The sequence below is a fragment of the Miscanthus floridulus genome, chromosome 9 (genome assembly GCF_019320115.1).
Source record: "Miscanthus floridulus cultivar M001 chromosome 9, ASM1932011v1, whole genome shotgun sequence".
Classification (NCBI taxonomy): domain Eukaryota; kingdom Viridiplantae; phylum Streptophyta; class Magnoliopsida; order Poales; family Poaceae; genus Miscanthus; species Miscanthus floridulus.
In genome coordinates this window covers 97,944,028-97,964,662 of record NC_089588.1, presented here as the reverse complement: position 1 = coordinate 97,964,662, position 20,635 = coordinate 97,944,028, and the positions used below count along the sequence as shown (strand labels likewise).

General features: G+C 43.6%; 3 protein-coding genes across 3 annotated transcripts; 1 reads left to right on the top strand and 2 right to left on the bottom strand.

Moving 5' to 3' along the window:
- Nucleotides 1–480: 480 nt before the first annotated feature.
- Nucleotides 481–1,915, bottom strand: LOC136480367 (uncharacterized). The gene is made up of 4 exons (XM_066477937.1): nt 1,587–1,915; nt 1,140–1,436; nt 650–1,060; nt 481–553 (listed from the first exon to the last, which is right to left on the bottom strand). The coding sequence occupies exons 1-4, from the start codon at nt 1,913–1,915 to the stop codon at nt 481–483; spliced, it is 1,110 nt and encodes a 369-aa protein (XP_066334034.1).
- A 10,566-nt stretch (nt 1,916–12,481) lies between these two features.
- LOC136482448 (zealexin A1 synthase-like) lies at nt 12,482–14,170 on the top strand. Its single transcript, XM_066479659.1, has 2 exons — nt 12,482–13,384; nt 13,541–14,170. Exons 1-2 carry the CDS (start codon nt 12,482–12,484, stop codon nt 14,168–14,170), a joined length of 1,533 nt encoding a protein of 510 aa, XP_066335756.1.
- Nucleotides 14,171–16,986: 2,816 nt separating this feature from the next.
- On the bottom strand, nt 16,987–17,373 carry LOC136480366 (uncharacterized). Its single transcript, XM_066477935.1, has one exon. It carries the CDS (start codon nt 17,371–17,373, stop codon nt 16,987–16,989), a length of 387 nt encoding a protein of 128 aa, XP_066334032.1.
- Nucleotides 17,374–20,635: the final 3,262 nt, after the last annotated feature.

Here is a 20,635-nt window from a genome sequence, read left to right as displayed (position 1 = left end):
ACATCCAGCAATTAGACAACATCCAAAAGAAGATTAGACATTCCACAATCTCATGCAAAAGAGAATGCACAACAATTAGCCATCTAGCTTCCTTTTGCTTCGGGTGCACAACGTTGGGCTTCCAGGAGTGGAATGATCTACTTTTGCTTGTAGTGCACATCGCCTTACTATCTTGAGGAGTAGGCTCCTTCTTCTTATCTTGCACAAACTTAGCCTTGCCCCTCTTTCCTTTAGTTGACTTCTCTGCAGTTGGAAGCATGATTGCTAGGGCCATTGGTTCAAGTTGGTTGGAACCAGACCCTAACATCCTATAATGAGGACAATAGTATGGTAGTTAGGGATAGTGAACATGTCTTCTCCATGTAGCTGAAAACAAGTACAATCAGGTTACTTACTTGATTGAGATTGATGATGATGATGGTGTCCTCTTTTTCTTGGTAACAAGTGCAGCCAACTCAGTTGCTGTATTAGGAGGGAATGTCATTGCTTGTGCTCAATTCTCAATTCTGTTGTAGGTTTATTTGTTTTTCTCTTCTTTGATTTTGGAGGTCCTCTGCAACATTATTCAGTTTTCATTACAAGAATTAAAAAATATAGATTTACCAGAAATATAACTAGAGCATGCAAGATTTATGAAGTTTGATAATACCTAGCTGCAAGCATGGCAGCTTTGTCTTCTGGATCACCATCTTTGCAGGTCCACCAGTGTTGTCCATGTTGCTTGCAAATTGGACACTGGTGCCTCCCTTTTCTACCTTGGCCACCTTCGGCACTGCCCTTATGCCTCTGTGTCTTTCTCCTTCCAAAAGTTGATTTCAACAATGGTGGATGCATGAAGAAACCATGTTGAGACTCAAGCCACTGACACTTGTCTGGCAAAGCTGGAATTACCTTCTCATATGCTGATTTCAACATGTCAACTGAGAAGTAGGAGTCCACATAATCCTCAAGATTGTGACCTCTAATAGAAGTGATTATAGCAATTGCATGATTGCAAGGCTTTCTTGAAACTTGCCACTCTCTGCATGTACAAGTTCTCTCCTTAAGGTTAATAGCATACCTATAAAATAAAACCAGCAATATAATTAGAATCCTAAACATGTACATAAAAATAGAAAGGATTTAGATTAATAACATACTTGTAACCTGAGCCACCCCTCCGTATCACCTCTCCAATGTCATCTGAACCTTCAAGCACATTCATATCCAAGTTTCTGCTCCTCTCCTTTAGGTTCTTCACAATATGGGGTAATATTTTGCCTTCCATCTTCCATGCAATTTTCCTTCTTTTATTCCATTTGACCATGAGCTTTTGCCTAATCACATCCATAAGATCATCTAAGTTCTGATCTTTTTCATTCTTTGATCCAGTGTTGAAGCTCTCAGCTAGATTGTTAGTGACATTATCTACCTTGTAGAGAGTTGAAAACTGGCTTCTGGTCCACAATTTGGTGTGATTTTGCCTTAGATACTTCACTACAGTAGGTTTAGCTTAAGCCATTGCATTCCAATGATTGTTAAAATAGTATGAATTCCAAGAATATGTAGCAGGCCACAAGTTCTTATCAAATAGCTTCCCATGATACCTGTTTTTAAACTTACTAACTAAATGCACCATGCACTCCCTATGCTTTACATTTGGGAAAACAGCTGCTACACCTGCCATGATTGCTTGACCTACATCTATACATATCGATAATCCTGGAGGTGTGCCTATAGCGTCCTTGAGTTGCTGAAAGAACCAATTCCAATTCTCGGCGGTCTCTGAGTTAAACACTCCAAGTCCAACTGGGTACATCCAGTTGTGCCCATCTACTGCACAAGCAACTGCTAACCGACCCTTGAACTTACCAATCAAGAATGTGCTATCAGCAGCCAAATAGGTCCTACATCCTCTAAGAAACCATCGACACATGGTTTTAGTGCAAAAAACAGCCTTCTAAACCTGATCTTCTCCTCGATGGTATAGTGATCTATGATGACAAAACTGCCAGGACATGCCTCTTCAACTGTTGCTTAAAATCTGTACAGGTTGTTGAAGTTTTTTGTCCCAATCACCAAACAATTGTTTCAACGCCAACTCTTTACCATAATAAACCCTTTTATATGACACAACAACTTTATGTTCATCTTTGATCCTTCTCTACAGTTCCTTAGGTCCAATGCAAGCATCTTCCACTAACCAATCCTTAACCTTCTCATAAACCCAAAACTGTGTGGCTTGTTTCACTTTTCCACTCCTCCTGGTATTACCACATTTCAATAGAAGTTACAAGCAACATCATAGTAGACGACGTACCCGTCAATAACAAGGCATCTGTGGTGACTCTATTAATATTGAGATTAGCTGACCCTTTCTTTCAAAGATCCTCACAGGGGGTAGCAGGGTTCACATACATGTCTTCAGAGCAATGAGGGTTCGTTCGTGTTTATGGAGGTCGATGCATTTATTATGAGATGTTAGCAGAAAAAATAAATACATTATTGATGATGGATTGCATGAAAAATATATTAACATGGCAATTCCCGACAAACGCACGGGCATATTTTTTTTCTTCAACATATATAACATATAAAGGCCCCGTTTGCTTCACTAAAAAAAACAAGCCGAAACACTATTCCGGCTAATTTGTTGTGAGAGAAAAACATTGTTCCGGCTGAAAAAACAAGTCGAAAAAGACGGATTATAAGAGAAGCGAACATGGCCCAAACCTAATCCTCACATCCACAAAACACCCATAAGTTTTGTCTCTCTCTCTCATACTGAGTTTTTATTTTGTCTTACTAGCCACCGTCGGCAATTTGACGAAACTTGTAGCCACGTAGGTACTAGTGCCGAGAGTCTTGCATTGTAGTAGTATAAATTAAGCCACTCGATCCTGGCGTTACACCGAGCACGAACACAAATACACAAGCCAAATTATCAATAGCAACTATGGCAGATAAAGTGGTGGTGGCCGTAGCCGTGGCTGTGCTGGTCGTCCTCTCCGTGTTGAAGTCATGGCTGTCTTCGAAGCCCAAGCCTCACCTTCCACCGGGGTTCACATGCGTGTGTACAGTGTAGAAATGATCTCGGATAGAGAAGCAATCAAAACAAAAGTTGTAGAAATTAAAAAATTATGTAACTTTGTAGTTCACAACTTTTTTATTATTTGAAGTCATTTTCATACCGAAATATTTGATTCATAAGATTTTATAGAAGTCAATACCAAAGAAATCCATATGCTCTATAGTCATAATTGAGTGTGTAGTAGTAGTTAAGGAACTCGGATGGAGAAGCCAGCAAAATAAAAGTAGTAGATCTTGAAAAGTTATGCAACTTTGTAGTTGACAACCGTTTCATTTGAAATCATCTATCCAACGAAAATTATGCTTGAATTCTAACATTTGAAATTCGAATTTTTTCAAATGACCTCGGATGGACAAACAACCAAAATAAAAGTTGTAGATCTCGAAAAGTTATGCAACTTTGTACTTGAAAACTTTTTCATTTGAAACGATCTATCCAAGGAAAACATCGCATGAATTTCCTCACATTTGAAATTCGAATTCTTCAAATGACCTCGGATAGAGAAATGACCAAAACGAAAGTTGTAAATCCCAAAAAGTTATAAAACTTTGTAGTTGATAACTTTTTCATTTAAATTCATTGAGGATCCTAAATACTCATTTGAAAACCAGATGAACATAAAATGAGGAGAACGAATATCTCAAATGGACACTAGTGTCTTACAGATGGAGTGGTTAGGGGTCGAACGTGCGAAGCACGCATTTTCACGCGAAAAATTGCGTGAATTGTGACTTGAGACGATGCGTGTGTGTGGCTGCCCAGTGTGGTCTCTCCTAGTATTAAAAAAATTCTATTTTCTTAGACTGTTTTTTGGGTTTCCTGGAAACCTCATCGTTGTCGTTTTTAAAACCGGCAGTGCTAGGACCGGCACATCACTGCTGATTTGGTACTGTTGGTTCAAATTCTGGCAGTGATTGGGGCTAGTGACCCGACAGTGATGTCTTGATCTGTAGTAGTGATCCCAAGTGGCAATACAAGAGATATGACCTTCTACGACGATTTTCTCATGACAATGGCTAAATTTGTCGCTAAGTCATTCTGTTTTATGATGTTTTTTGGTGGGAGTATGATTTTACAACGAAAATTACGTGTCCGTCACTAAGATCTAGTAGAAATGACTTGTAAGCCATTTAAGCACAAAATCACTTTAAAGTTTGCATATTTGGAAGAAGGAAGGTTAAAGTAGTTATTCAAAACTAGTATTTAGCTTTCATTTCTAGCATGCATAGCACACTTCATGGTTTAGAGATATAGAGAATTTTAGAGTTTTTTTAATTTTATTTGTTTATAAAATGAGAAATTTATATTATATTAACAATTAGTATAGAGAGTAGATGGCAACTGCTTCCGGATCCTCGGTCTCTCATCGGGTTCCAAAGCGACTGAGGCCGGACCTCCCTCTCATTGCATGCGGCAAGTGTGAGGAGAAAATTGTGATGGAGTACTGGGTGAGGAAGGAGTGTTCCAACAAGGGCCGTATCTTCTACAAGTGTCCGGATCGTAATGTGAGTTATTTTGTCGCATTTGATGATTATGGTTAATTTATACTTATTTTCATGATGATTGTGATTAGAGTTCTAATTTTTTGTTTTAATTTCAGTGGAATCGCACTGGATGTTCAGGCTGGTACTGGGAGGAAGAGTATGTTGAACACGTGCAAAACTCTCTTGCACAGGCGGGTACGGCGGCTGATGAGGCAGTGATCCTGCGGAAGAAGCGCATAGATGTTGAACAAATGCATGATCTGTCTATTTTAGTTGGGATTGGTCACGAAATCCTTATGCTGCTAAAGTGCAGTTTAGCTTTAGTTTTTTTAGTGGTAGTTGGGATTGTCTACATTGTAGCGAGACTTTCATAAATTAATACCTTGTGTGGTGGCATGCATGTCGTATAATTAACTAATTATGTTCTAGGTTTTAATATGGTATGTATGTCATGTAATGCAGATGAATCGGCATTGGATGTACAATGCTGATCGCCGCTCCCAAGAGTTCATTGAGGGCGTGCATTCTTTCTTACGTGTGGCCGAGGCAAACAAACGCGATGGTTTCATGTGCTGCCCATGTGCCATATGTAAGAATTTGAAGGAATATCCTAGCTCAAGGAGTCTTCATTCACACTTGTTGAAGTCAGGTTTCATGCCAAACTATATTTGTTGGACGAAGCATGTGGAAACCGGGGTTGTAATAGAAGAAGGTGAAGAAGAACAATGGGACGATGATGACATTATTGTTGAATATGGTGCCTTCAATGATACTGCAATGGGGGAAGCTGAAGAAGAGGTAGGGGCAGAAGATGAGCCCGCTGATGATCTTGGTCAGGCCATTCGTGACGCACAAAGAGAATGCGAAAGTGAAAAGGAGAAGATCAAGTTCGAGCGCATGCTAGAGGATCACAAGAAATTGCTATACCCAACTTGTGATGCGGGGCAGAAAAAGTTGGGTATCACACTGGAATTGCTGCAATGGAAGGCAAAGAATGGTGTATCCGACAAGGGATTTGGGGAGTTACTAAAAATCCAAAAGAAGATGCTTCCGAAGGATAACGAATTGCCCGCCACTACGTACGAAGCAAAAATAGGTAGTCTGCCCTTTGGGATTAGAAATCCAGAAGACACATGCATGTCCTAATGACTGCATCCTCTACCGTGGCGAGGAGTACGAGAAGTTAGATGCATGCCCGGTATGTCATGCATCGCGGTATAAGATCAGGCGAGATGACCCTAGTGATGTTGAGGGCGAACGTCCCACGAAGAAAATCCCTGCCAAGATTATGTGGTATGCTCCTATAATACCACGCTTGAAATGTATGTTCAGAAACAAAGACCATGCAAAGTTGTTGCGATGGCACAAAGAAGACCGTAAGGTAGACAATATGTTGAGACACCCTGCTGATGGGTCCCAGTGGAGAGCAATCGATAGAGAATTCCCAGAGTTTGCAAATGACGCAAGAAACTTAAGGTTTGCTTTAAGTACGGATGGTATGAATCCTTTTGGGGAGCAGAGCAGTAGTCATAGAACTTGGCCTGTTACTCTATGTATCTACAACCTTCCTCCCTAGTTATGCATGAAGCGTAAGTTTATTACGATGCCAGTGCTCATCCAAGGCCCAAGGCAACCTAGCAATGACATCGATGTGTACCTAAGGCCACTAGTTGAAGAACTTCTACTTTTGTGGAACAGACCAGGTGTATGTGTGTGGGATGAGCACAAACAAGCCACTAGTACAGTGCCGTCCGGTGGAGAAATGCTCGCCGAGATGATCACGTAAGCAAGGCCAACTAGTACGGATGGTTATTTATTTAAACATGTTTTTGAGCTATAATTTGATGGATATTTGATAACTTCAAACCTACAAATGTCATCTACAAATGTTACTATCCTCGAGGTGGCACGTCCTGCAGGAGTCCATTTTATAGACATAGTTTTTATTTTTTATAGATATATCTAGTGGTGTAAAAGCTAGATGGCTGCCCCGAGAGACAACATGGATGAAGAAATGATGGATATTATCAACACCGGCACTCAATTTGCCGATGGTGACCAGCAGGATGTAGATGATGGGAGTCAATACCTGTCTCTTGAAGATAACCAAGAAAATATTATGCAAGAAAATACCGGCGAGGTATATATATTTATATATATATTTGAATATTATATATATATATTTGAATATCTATCATCTATTATGTGTACACATGATATTTATTTATTTATTTTTAAACATAGCCCTCTGGATCGATGACCACAACGGCGAAAAGCAAAAATATTCGAGGCCCGAAAAAGCCATTGGAGGGGCGCTACATAATATCGGAATTCAATATCGAGATAGGCGAACCACTTGGTCCACATGCAAGGAAATTCGTGCAACACTGTGGGTGCCTTGTAAGGGACAAACTTCTGATCAGTGCCCGTGAATGGAAGCAAAAGATCAACGAGCCTCATGTTAGTTTTGTCTCTGATCTTGATAAGAATTTAATTTGGGATGATATCCTTCAACATTTCAAGTTGCAAGCGGATGATTATGATGATATCAACGATGATGAATTGAAGAAGCTAGTTCAAAAGTGGGCTATGAAGAAGATGGCCACACAATTCTAGACTTGGAAGAAATCCTTATACACGAAATACGTCAAGAAGAACCTAATGCCCAATTTCAATACTAGTGGCCCGCTCATGAAGTTGAGGCCCTACTGGAATGATATTGTACAGTACAAGACATCGGAAGAGGGTGAGGAACGGGTGAGAAGGAACCAAGAGAATGCCCGACAGAAGGTATACCACCATGGCATGGGATCAGGTGGCTACGCGACTGCCATTCCCAAGTGGGAAAAAATGGAAGCTGACATTCTTGCCAAGGGTATCACACCAGAATCACTCAATTGGCCCAAACACGCGAAGAATTGGTTTTTCGCTCATGGAGGAAGACTGGACCTAGAGACTGGGAAGCTAGTTCATGGCCCAAAACTCAAAAGAGCAACACAAAGATTTTCTTATGCTCTACAAGCTAAAGCTATTGGTGCGTTCAGGCCCAATAGAGAAAAGGATGAACTGACGTATGCCATCGGCACTGCTGAACACAGTGGCCGAATGAGAGGTTTAGGACGGAACATTTCTTGGGAGCATGGTTTCCCTAACGATAGAGATACCTATAGAAGCCGGCAGAGAAGGAAGGATGACGAAGCAGCGCGGATCAGCAGGTTGGAGGAATATGTTCGTGAGTCACGGGAGGTGTTGCTTCAAGCACAGGAGCGCGAAAAAGACATGCAAGCTAGAATGCAGGACGAAATCATAAAGCAAGTGAAAATAGCAATGAGTGCCCAAAGGCAGGCATCCGATCCAGGAATCAACATTAATATTAGCCCCACTGATAAGTTGAAAAGCAGCTGCGCTTCCACGAAGTTGCCAAATCAAGATGACGCAATGCTATGTTTTCCTGTGGATGACATCACTGCACCGTTTACATCATGTGAGCTACATATTCCAAAAGGGAATGCCACAATCATGGTGGCTCTCGGTGTTTTTTCTCCTCCAGATCCTACCAAGACACCAAGAATCCATGGGGCAATAATACCACCTGGATATGTTAGTGTCTCAATGGATAGAGTTAACAAAGGTTTTAGTGATCTGGCTCTTGACATTCCAGGAGGTGATGGGGAGAAGACTCCAGGAGAAGCAGAGAAGACATTCATACTATGGCGCAAGCGCTACATCATTATTTCTGAGGTCTCTAGTCCACCGCCGCTTCCTCAACTGCCAGACAATAGGTGCGGACAAAAGTGAACGAAACAATTTTTTCACTAATTTTCTATTGACATGCATGATTAATAATAACAATTTCTTATACCTGATTATTCTTTTTTGTACTCACACAGTAGGGCCTCCGCCAACCTAAGTCCAATTATTCAATCTCCAGATCATCATAGTGCTCCGAGCAATGATTATGCAATGCCGCCACCGCCGCCACCTCCAAGGAGGTCTCCAACGCCTCCAAGGAGGTCTCCAACAGCTGCCCCGCCTCCCTTCATGACCAAGCGCAGAAAAAGACTAGAGCAGGGAAAGGTGTTGCACAACTCGGACAATAATCGCAACAATCAGTCCCCCCTCTTGTCATTCATAATGAATATGGTTCAAACTTAGATGTACTGGACGTCGATTTTGAGGACCTGGCTCGGTTTTATGAGGATATCGGTTTAGACCTTGCCCAAGTGCTCGCTGAAGGACCATCTGCTCCGAAAGTGAATCCTTGGAAGAAATTTGAACATGGAAAGAGTCTATACAACCCTGAGGCCTTAGGTGAACTGGGTCCGCAAATGTACCTGCTAAACAAGTGGTACATGGTGGCGTGTGAACGGGGAGAGAATTTTGTTTCTGTTAGAGTTAGAAACCAACATTACTTCCGTGGCGATGACATTATATATGTCGAGTTTTTAGAATTACACCAACTATGCCACCTGGACTCTCTCGACAAAAGTCTCATTAGCTGCTATTGTCTGTAAGTGTGATTATTTTCTACTATTAAAGTGTATATATATAAAGCTACATGTATATATATAAATTATATATCCTCACACTATATTTTTATATTTGCAGATATGAGATGACAGAACTCAGAAAGAGAAAGGATAATGATGTTGTTTTCGTTGATCCAAATGTCGTATTCAAACACCCTAATCCCCCGCCTCAATGGAAAGCTGAACTCGAGAAAAATCTCATGAGGTTCTTAGTGAACCAACAAAACAAGGACATACTCTTCCCCTACAACTTCAAGTGAGTGTTAAATAATTAATGTCGATCATATGAACATTTGTTCAATTATTTGCTTACTAGCTAAGCTATCTCCCATATATATATGTTGACTCTAGTTAATGTCGATCATATTTGTGTATAAAAACATATGCAGCAATCACTGGATATTGATGGTCATCGATATGGCCAATAGTCGGTTGAGCATCTTAGACTCGTTAAGAAAAGAGCAAACAGAGTACCAAGACATGATAGATATTATCCAAGGATAATTTGGTCTCTCTAGCAACTATATATACCCCGATCTCTTAACTGCAACAATTATTAAAGGTCAAATTAATTTTTTATTTTATTGGACGCAGTGTTTGGAAAAGTTTCATTGAGGAACACCACATGAAACATTGCAAAGCGCCACTGGATATAATCGCACACAAAGTAAGTACTAGCTACATTTATATATATATAATTCAATTAACACCATGCATGCTTTCAATTCACCGGATCTTTTTTCTCGTGAAAGTGGGTTCTGAGGCAAGAATAGGGGAACAACTACTGCGGATACTATGTTTCCGAGTTCATCATGGCGTACTAAAAAAGAACTCCTGAAGAGAACCTCAAAGTACGTTATATAAATATATTCATATATTCACAATTTCTTTTATTGCTCATATATATAAGTAATCACGTGACCAACACACACATATATATATATATATATATATATTAATACTTTTCCTTTAACTTTTATTGAAGACTCTATGGTTGAAGGAAAAAGTCATACGACATGACCAACTGAAAGCAATTCAAGAGACCATAGCAGGATTTCTTAATGACCAGGTCCTAAACCCCGCCGGCGAGTTCTACAATGACGTGAACGAAACATGGAAGCCAAACCAGATGGAGTGAATTTGTTATGCCAAGGATATGATAGAATATACAATGCAAGTTTTATTTGTAATATATATACATATTATATGTACGTAAAATAACATACAATATATATATATATATATATATGCATGTAATATATACGTTAGTTTCATACCTTAGTTTGTACAAAATGTTCGAACATTATAAACGTGTAGAATACGTATATTATTAGCAGCGTAGAATGCGTATTCAAAAACCTATTCGAAAACCAAAACGAATCATCAATTGAAAATAGGAACAAAAAAATAAAAAAAAGAAAACCTTTAGTCCCGGTTGGTAATACCAACCGGGACTAAAGGGCCGGCCCACGTGGCCAGGCCGGGAGGCCTCTTTAGCCCCGGTTGGTATTACCAACCTGGACTCACTGTTCGCCTAAATAGTTGTTTAGCCCGTTTAAACAATGTATAAACGCTACACGGTGGTGCGCCGTTTCCATTTAATTACCTGTTTACCCCGTTTAATTGGCCGTTTAGCCCGTTTAATGGGACGTTTTGCCCGAATAATAGCTAAACGATAGGTGACCGACTGTTTACCGTTTAGCGTTTAGGAAAACACTGCCAGGACTAAAGGTGGACCTTTAGTCCCGGGCGCAAAACCGGAACTAAAGGAGGGGCCCTTTAGTCCCGGATTCGTGCTCGCGGTTCCAAAACTGGGACTGAAGGGGGTTGAGAACCGGGAGTACAGCTAGTTTCTCTACTAGTGGCTCCGCATGGCCGTCGACTGCTTGCGGCCGCGCGCGATGTATAGGGAGGGGCACCGGGAGAGGGAGGGAGGGGAGGGGGCGGCGACGCCGGGAGAGGGAGGGGAGGCCCGTTGGACGGAGGGGGACGGCCGGGCGAGTTTATAAGGTCTGGTACTCAGCAAATCCTCTTTTTTTATTTTCCTTATTTTCCTTCTTTTCCACAACGTATTTTTCTAAATTTGTTCGGATTTACTTTGAAAATACCTTTTCAAATTCACTCAATATATATTTGATTTTTCTACGAGTATTATTCTATTATTTTATGCAGTCACAACTCAAATTTAATTTATATCAATTAAAATTCTATAATTGCACTTAATAAATTAAAATTATCAAACGGATCCAAAAAATTACCAAAAATTCACATGAAATAATCTATATTCTCTATTGCCTATACAAAAAGTTTTGAAGTCAAACCCCAATTCGACCGTCAATTTGACTCCAAATCTTACCGAATCCTTCTCAACACTACAATTCTTCTTCTGAGTTGCTTTGATTTCTAAACATCGTACGTGACAAATTGTGCGAAACATTCTCAATTTTTTTCCACAACCTCCGTGTATGATACCTTCACATCATGACAAATATCATGATTTTTAGACTTCGTTTGTTTTTTTAGAATTTAGAAACCATTCGGCCACACGTTCGTGGTCGTGTTTCTTGAACACGATGTTCAAAATTTCTTATCATTTCCTGGGTAAGGCCTCACACTGGACTCAATAACATGAATATCATTTTTCTACTCATTTTATTCTATTATTTGACTCACTTGCAGTTCAAATTTGACTTATACCAAAAAATTCCTTGAAATGCAATATATTAATTAAATATAGCAAACATATCCACAAATATACTAAATTTTAACATGGAATACCACATGTTGTATGTGGATAGTAGAAAAAGTTTCAAGGTCAGAAGAGAAAAAAAAATAAAATTATTTGTCAAGTGCCAGACAATCACACTCGGCAAACATATGTCTTTGCCGAGTGCCTAGTTTTGCCGAGTGCCCGACAATCACACTTTTGTTCTGATGATTATGATAATGATGATTTGATTTTTCATGACCACAATGGCCGTTGCTACAATGGCAAAATTACAAGATTATCTATTTAGATAGAGTGTATGCACAATGGACAATATGTTTTATATTCGGGGTTTTTTTGTAAAACTGGACCTAAAATGTTGAATAATTTGTCAATGGGTGAATTCTTTGACTAAAGTTACTACAATTTTGATCTTGACTCACTCTTCCTGAAAGTAGCTTTGTGTGATCTCATAAGTTTTACTCGTCTATGTTCTTTGTAGTGTCTTACATGTCAACTCAAGAATATGAACCATTTATGTTTTTTTTTCGAAAAATTGAACCATTATTCTTTTTACTAATGATGAATGACAAGTCATGGCAAGGCACCCGAAGGGCTCCTGATGTTCTAGTATATATAATTGAAGCCACTCGTACAAAAGCCAACGCACTATCAGTGCAATTAAGCAGCTATGGCTGATAAAGTAGTCGTCGCCGTAGCCGTGGCTGTGCTGGTGGTCGTCCTCTCTCTCGCCAAGTTGAAGTCATGGCTCTGTGCGAAGCCGAAGCCCAAGCTTCACCTTCCACCGGGCCCATGGACGCTGCCGGTGATTGGCAGCCTCCACCACCTCATCAGCAGTCCGTTGCTCCACCGCACGCTGCGCCGCCTCTCCCAGAAGCACGGCCTGCTGATGATGCTCCGTCTCGGCGAGGTACCCTTGCTGGTCGTGTCGTCACCTGAGGCCGCACAAGAGATTCTCAAGACCCACGACACGACGTTCGCCGACCGGATCACCAGCGCCACCACCTCCTCGATGACGTACAACCCAACCAACATGGCGTTGTCGCCCTACGGCGAGCGGTGGCGCCATCTCCGCAAGATCTGCGTGATGGAGCTGCTCAGCGCGGCCCGAGTCCAGTCGTTCCGGCGCACACGCGAGGAGGAGGCGGCACGGCTGGTGGCGAAGGTGGCGGCGTCGGCCGCCGTGGCTTCCTCCATGGACATGTCTGCGGTGTTCAAGGCGTTCATCTCCGACACCATCACGAGGGAGTGCGTCGGCAGCCGGAGCCAGTACAATGACGTGTACGTCAACGCATTCCATGAGGCGATACGGCATTCGTCGGGGCTATCCGTCGCCGACGTCTTCCCGTCATCTAGGATCATGCAGATGCTAGCCACGGGACCGCGCAACGGGCTCGCATGCCGTGACAGGATGCAGCGAATCCTCGAACTAGTCCTCAAGGAGAAGAAGGAAGCTATCCACCGCGGCGACCAGACAGTGGAGGAGACCTTCGTCGGTGTCCTGCTCAGGCTCCAGAAAGAGGGAGACGCACCCATTGAACTCACCGACGGCACCATCTGCTCACTCATGTTTGTACGTCTCTCTCGCTCCGATTCGGTCATATATAGTCACGTACTCCTATCTGGTATATATATAAATATAATACTGCCTTCTCCATTGGTTCACCTTCTCTTCGAGTCATTGTTTTAATTATTTGTTTCTCTACCGACTATATTATACCATATATAGGACATGCTTAGCGCGGGAAGCGACACCTCGACGAGCGTCCTGACCTGGTGCATGACTGAGCTGATCCGGTACCCGACGGCGATGGCCAAGGTCCAGGCCGAGGTGCGAGAAACCTTCAAAGGTATGAGCAGGGTCACTGAGGAGGACATTGCTACGGCTGACATTAGTTACCTCAAGCTCGTGATCAAGGAAACCCTAAGGATGCACACTCAGCTACCGCTACTGATCCCGCGCCGGTGCCGGAAGGCGTGCCAGGTGATGGGATACGACATCCCGGAGGGCACAACAGTGATGGTCAACGTTTGGGCCATCTGTAGGAACCCTAAGTATTGGGACGATCCCGAAGAGTTCAAGCCGGAACGGTTTGAGAATAGCAACCTTCAGTACAAGGGTACTAACTATGAGTACCTGCCATTCGGATCCGGCCGTCGTATGTGCCCCGGCGCAAACCTTGGCCTGGCAAATGTCAACCTCGCGCTGGTCAGCCTTCTGTACCACTTCGACTGGAAGCTGTGTGATGGACTGGAGCCTAAGGACGTCGACGTAAGCGAGGATGTGGGATTAGTCGCAAACAAGAAAACCAGCCTGGTCCTGTGTCCCGTTACTCGCATTGCTCCAGCTGATGTGTAAATGTATGAAGCTTAGTATGTAATAAAATAATTCCTTGGTCCAAAAGGAAAGTTATTCTAGTTTTGACCTCAAGCTATATATATTGTACTCCTACAGGAGAATCATGCATGATTAATTACAAAACATGGCCGATCTACACTGGGCATTGCGTATGTAGGGCTCCCATGATCCCATCAAGGCGTTCGCACGCTTCGTTATTGAGTAGTTGAATCAGGTTTCAAGGCTACACTGACGTATCACCGGCGCAGCTAGCCCAGCGAATTGCTATATGTTTAAGTACAATCATGTGTGTTAATTAGAGTGGTCATCAATTTGTAACATTGTTTCATTATTTTCAATCACAACGAATAAATCGTTCTGAATAAATGCTTACTCAGCAAGTGGCTGTTTAAGCTTTATAACGAGGATGGGATTTGACGATCACTGTTGAGGAACGAATACGGGAGAAACAAAACTTCAGGCGAGGCGACCAAAAAAGCAACTCACTTCTAGAAAGGCCTCATGAATGTGAAAGACAAAATTTTAAATTATGGATCCTTCAAAGTAGGGAATGGGTCTCAAATTAGATTTTGGGAAAATAGATGGTTGGGCAATCAGTTGCTAAAACTTATGTACCCTTCTTTGTTTAACATAGTCCGTAGGAAGCAAGACACTGTTGCTAATATTTTTTGGACAACGCCTCCCAATCACTACCGGAGACGTCCTCTTTGCCGAGGGCTTGTGGGTTTGCCGAGGGCTAGATCTCGGGCACTCAGCAAAGGGGTCTTTGCCGAGGGCCAGCCCCAGGAGCCCTCGGCAAACAAACGGCCCTCGGCAAAATAAATCTTTACCGAGGGCCTAGCCCTCACTACCGGAAACTGGCGATTTGCCGAGTGCCGAGGCTTTGCCGAGTGTATTTTATCGGGCACTCGGCAAAGACCGTGTTTGCCGAGTGCCAAATAAAATACACTCGGCAAACAAAAACACACGGCAAAATACGTCTTTGCCGAGTGTTTTTTTCTGGCACTCGGCAAAGATGTATTTTGCCGAGTGCCTTTGTTTTGGCACTCGGCAAAGAAGCTTTTTGCCGTGTGCATTTTTTTTGCCCTCGGCAAATCATTTTTTCGAAGCAATTTTTGAGGCCCTAAATGAATTCAAATGAAAAACTTTTCAACTACAAAGTTGTATAACTTCTCAAGATCTACAAAGTTTATTTTGGTCATTTCTTCATTTGACAAAGCGACAATAACGTTGTTCATAAAATCTACATCTCGCATATTAGTTTCATGAAAGTAGAAGATACATATATAAGATTTGTGAACAATGTTACTATCACTATGTCGGATGAACAAATGACCAAAATAAACTTTGTAGATCTTGATAAGTTATAAAATTTTGTAGTTGGCAACATTTTGATTTGAAATCATCTTGTCATGCAAAAACGACGTTTGAATTTGAAAATTTTAAAATTTGAATTTTTCAAACGACCTCGGATGAAAAAACTTCCTAAATGAAAATTGTAGATCTCCAAAAGTTATGAAACTATGTAGTTGACAACTTTTTGATTTGAAATCATCTTATCATGCAAAACTATGTTTGAATCTCTCAAATTTAAAATTCAAAATTTTCAAACGACCTCGGATGGAAAAACTTACTAAATGAAAATTGTAGATCTCAAAAAGTTATGAAACTTTGTAGTTGACCACTTTTTTATTTGAATTCATTTAGGGCCTAAAATAAGCAATTTACACTCGGTTTAGTATAATATATTGGGAACTGAAACGGAATCTAGACACAAGTGACAGTGTGGTGTAGTGGTAGAGGAGGTTTGTGCGCAGCGAGAGGTCTTGGGTTCGAATCCCATCGGCCGCGTAGCCGTGAAATTTACGCGAAAAAAGCCGGAGATGGATGGGCGCTGACCGGTTGGGGCCTCCACCAATTAAAAAAAATTTCCATTTTTTTTGGGTAAAAATTCCCATTTTTTTCGGGTTTTTTCGGGTTTTTTTTTCGGTTCCAACTTTGCCGAGTGTCGGCACTCGGCAAAGGCTTTGCCGAGTGCCCGATAAAAGACACTCGGCAAAGACGTCTTTGCCGACTCTTTTTTTGCCGAGTGCTCTTTGCCGAGTGCAGCACTCGGCAAAGCCTTTGCCGAGTGCAAATTAGGCTTTGCCGAGTGCCCCTGGCACTCGGCAAATTCACTGAGTCCCGTAGTGCCTCGGCAAATTGGCCCTCGGCAAATATGGCCGGATGGGTCACGGCGGCCACTGACGTTAGTCTTTGCTGAGTGCCCACCGTCAAGCACTCGGCAAAGATTTTTTATTTTTTTTAAATATTCTTTGCCGAGGGCCATTGGCTAGGCCCTCGACAAAGACCCCCTTTGTCGAGCGCCAGGCTAGACCCTCGGCAAAGAGTTTTTTTTTGTTTTTTGAACCTAGTTTTTTTGTGGTGCTATAATACATTATTTAAATCTCAATTTTAAAATTTGGGCCAAATTTGAGTTTTTTTGATATATTTCCCTAATTTATTTCTTTTCGTTGATTTTTTTCGAATATTTCAAATTTGAACTGCAGGTGGATGGAATAATGCAATTTAGTGATTCGAAAAATGTTATTCATGGTATTTGGTGTATGTTGAGTCCCTATCCATGAACTCGCATAAAATTTCGGGCATCTTCTTCACGTAACATGACGAGGAACTTGTCGGAAAAGTGTTTTTAAATTATATAAAATTCATACGAAGTCCGAAAATCATGAAACTTGTCGAGGTGTCATGTTATCGCATGTGTAGGCTGTGGTAAAAATTTGAGAAGGTTTCAAGCAAGTTGTGATGTCGGATGCCTAAAACCCAGACATCTCCACATGTGACGCCCACCACCGCCCCCGGCCGCCAGAGGAGGAGGGCGGAGGAGCAGGCCACCGGAGGAGCCCCACCCCGCCGCTCGCCTCAACCCGCCGGAGGTGCCCCGCCCCGGCCGCGCCGCCCGCCCACGCCCGCCGGCCGGCCCGCCCCGAGGAGGAGGAGAACCTCCGTGCCATCCACCGGCCACCGGAGAAGGAGGAGGACCCCGCGCCACCCGCCAACCCCGTCCACGCTGTCCGCCGTGCCCGCCCCCGTTCCAAGGTGCCCTGCCCTGGCCCCTTGACGCCGCCCCGTCCGCGACCCTCGCCCCGTCCGCGGCCTCCGACGTCCCTCCGACGTCCAGGTATGCCCTTCCCTCGCTTCATGGTGTACAATGCTGGTGAAGGAGGAGGTCTAGGTGGATGTCGGGGTGGTGGTGGCGTGCAATAGTGGAGGTGTAGGTGGAGGTGGAGGTGGAGAAGAAGGGTAGTGTGTTCGTTGAGGTGGTGGTGGTGTGGTCGTTGTGGTGGATGTGGTGGTGTGGTCATGGTCATTGTGGTGGATGTCGTGGTGTGGTCGTGGTGGTGGTGGTGGTGTGGTCGTGGTGGTGGAGGTGGTGGATTAATATATATCTGGCTATCGGCCATCGTGCCGTATTTGTTCCCTTGATATGTGGTTGTCGGCCATCGTGCCGGTTTTTTCTTGCAGGTTTTGGAAGCCTCCCCGTACAGGGGAGGTTCTGCCGAAATTTTCAACTTATAGTATTGTGTTTCTTCTTTTGCAGAGAAGAGCACGTCAGAGGGGACTCGGCGACCCCGATCCTCTTCGTCGACGTTGTGGGTCTGCCTGCACAGCATCGCCTCATCACTGCCCCGACTCACCACTGCCCCGCTAGCCTGACTCCACCGCCACCCTAGGTATAAATAAGCCCTCCTCCCGTATCATTGTCTTAGATCGCGTAACTCAGTTAGGCGTCTCCCGTCCGAAAGAGATACGGTCGTAGGTATGCGGATCTTTGCATATCTACGACCGTATCTATTTTAGATTGTCCACGTTTTTTGGACAGCCCGCGGATGCGTAGATGGGTTAGTTTCCATGGTCTGCTCCGGTCCGAGATCGAGTTTCGGTAGCTCTTCCCTGTTGTTCTCTAGATACACACTCTCCCTGGCAGGACGTGTATCAGGAGAACAGCGGGGAGGTGCTGCCGAAATTCTGTCTCGGAGAGGAGCGGAGCCTAGAAACTAACCTCATCTACGCATCCGCGGGTGAGATGAGGACCTATCCTCACCTATTAGACATTAGGAACACCGCGTAGATGCAATTGATGGTCACAATACTCTGTGATGTAAATGTTAAAGGATGGAGGACCATCAGTGGATGTACACAGGCTGGAGAAGCGGCAGTGACTACGACTATGAATGGGTGAAGGGGACAGATCATTTCTTGAAACATGCATTTGGCCCAGGAGAAGGAGGACATTCTCTAGTTTGGTGTCCCTGCAGCAAATGTGACAACAGGAGAAAGGTAGATGAGAAGACCATGGGTAGACATCTTGTGTTCAATGGTTATACGCCTGGCTATCAACAGTGGATCTACCATGGTGAAGCAGATCGTATAAGAGCGGAGGTGGTGAGAGCACGCCTCGAGGCTTTTGATGATGATGCCGGGGTAGCAGACATGCTAGATGACGCCCACCAAGCTCACTTCGCTGAATGACATGAGAAGGAGGAGATGGAGGAATCCGCAAAGGACTTCTACAAAATGTTGCACTCGGCACAGAAACCCCTTCATGAGCGTACAACGATTTCTCAGCTGGATGCGGTTGGACGCGTAATGGGGTTGAAGGCCAAGTTAAACCTGAGTCGAGAAGGCTTCGATAAGATGTTGGCCGTGTTTGGCACCATGCTACTGGAGAAGCACACTTTGTCGATGAAATTGTACGGGGCAGAGAAACTCCTTCGTATGCTTAAGATGCCGTATGACAAGATACATGTTTGTTTGAAGGGGTGCGTCCTATTTAGGAAAGAACACAAGGACGCAAATTACTGTCCAAAGTGTAAATCCTCCAGGTACCTGGAGGTAGACTCTGGTGATGGTCAGAAAAAGCAGCTTCCGATCCCGACGAGAGTGCTACGGCACCTTCCTTTCCTACCGAGGATCCAACGGCTATTCATGATCGAGGAATCTACGAAACAGATGACATGGCACAAAGATGGCAAACGGTACAATCCTGGGAAGATGGTACATCCGTCTGATGCTGAAGCATGGATGTACTTCAATGACAAACATCATGACAAAGCAGCTGAGGCCCATAATGTACGTGTCGCGCTGGCAACAGATGGGTTCAATCCTTATGGAATGATGGCTGCCCCGTACACATGCTGGCCCGTTTTTGTTATCCCCCTCAATCTCCCTCCCGGCATCTCCTTTCAACGGCATAACGTATTTTTGTCGTTGATAATTCCTGGACACCCGGGGAGTAATATGGGTGTGTTCATGGAGCCTGTGATTGATGAATTGATCCATGCTTGGGAGAAGGGGGTATGGACATACGACCGAGCTACAAAGACAAGCTTCAAAATGCACGTTTGGTACCACTACTCCCTGCATGACTTCCTGGCGTATGGGTTATTTGCCGCCTGGTGTGTTCACGAGAAGTTCCCATGCCCAATATGTAACGAAGCTGTGAGGTTCATTTGGTTGAAGAAGGGTGGCAAGTATTCGTCGTTCGATCAGCATCATCAGTTCCTCCCTCTAGACCATGAATTCAGAGAAGACATCAAGAGCTTTACGAAAGGTGTCAAAGTGACAGACCCTAAACCGCACTTGAGGACTGGTGCCGAGGTTCGTGCTCAGATAGATGCTCTCGTGCCCAATGAAGAAGGTGGTTTTGTGGGATATGGTGAGGAACATATGTGGACTCATAAGTCTGGCTTGACGAGGCTCCCCTATTTCGATGACCTTCTTCTGCCACATAATATTGATGTAATGCACACTGAAAAGAATATCGCCGAGGCACTTTGGGGAACTCTCATGGACACTGACAAGTCTAAGGACAACGTTAAGGCTAGAGTAGACCTAGCGACGTTGTGCGATAGACCGAATCAAGCGATGCAGCCTCCTAGTGGCCGAAACAAGAACTGGAAAAGGCCTAAGGTCAATTTCGTCTTGCAAATCGATCAAAGGAGGGAAGTACTAAAATGGATCTAGACGTTAATGTTCCCAGATGGATATGCAGCGAATCTTAGCAGGGGAGTGAACTTAGGAACTCTGCGAGTCAACGGGATGAAGAGTCATGACTACCACATATGGATTGAGCGGCTTCTTCCGACGATGGTCCGAGGCTATGTCCCTAAGCATGTTTGGCTAGTGCTGGCAGAGTTGAGCTTTTTCTTTCGCCAGCTTTGTGCCAAGGAGATATCTCGGACCGTCGCTCAGGACTTGGAAAAAGCGGCACCTGTGTTGCTCTATAAGCTGGAGAAGATCTTTCCACCCGGCTTCTTCTTGCCGATGCAGCATCTGATTGTGCACCTCCCGTCCGAGGCACGTTTGGGGGGGGCCCATTGGTGCTATCCAATCGAGAGATGTCTAAAGTCTCTCCGCAAAAAATGTACAAATAAAGCCAGAATTGAGGCTTCCATTGCAGAG

Coding starts and splice junctions, on each gene's coding strand:
- LOC136482448 (XM_066479659.1), top strand. CDS start 12,482: ATGGCTGATAAAGTAGTCGTCGCCGTAGCCGTGGCTGTGCTGGTGGTC. Junction 13,385..13,540: donor CCATCTGCTCACTCATGTTT/GTACGTCTCTCT, acceptor TACCATATATAG/GACATGCTTAGCGCGGGAAG.
- LOC136480367 (XM_066477937.1), bottom strand. CDS start 1,915: ATGTGTCGATGGTTTCTTAGAGGATGTAGGACCTATTTGGCTGCTGAT. Junction 1,061..1,139: donor AGGGGTGGCTCAGGTTACAA/GTATGTTATTAA, acceptor TTTATTTTATAG/GTATGCTATTAACCTTAAGG. Junction 554..649: donor GCTGCCATGCTTGCAGCTAG/GTATTATCAAAC, acceptor ATAATGTTGCAG/AGGACCTCCAAAATCAAAGA.
- LOC136480366 (XM_066477935.1), bottom strand. CDS start 17,373: ATGAAGCGAGGGAAGGGCATACCTGGACGTCGGAGGGACGTCGGAGGC.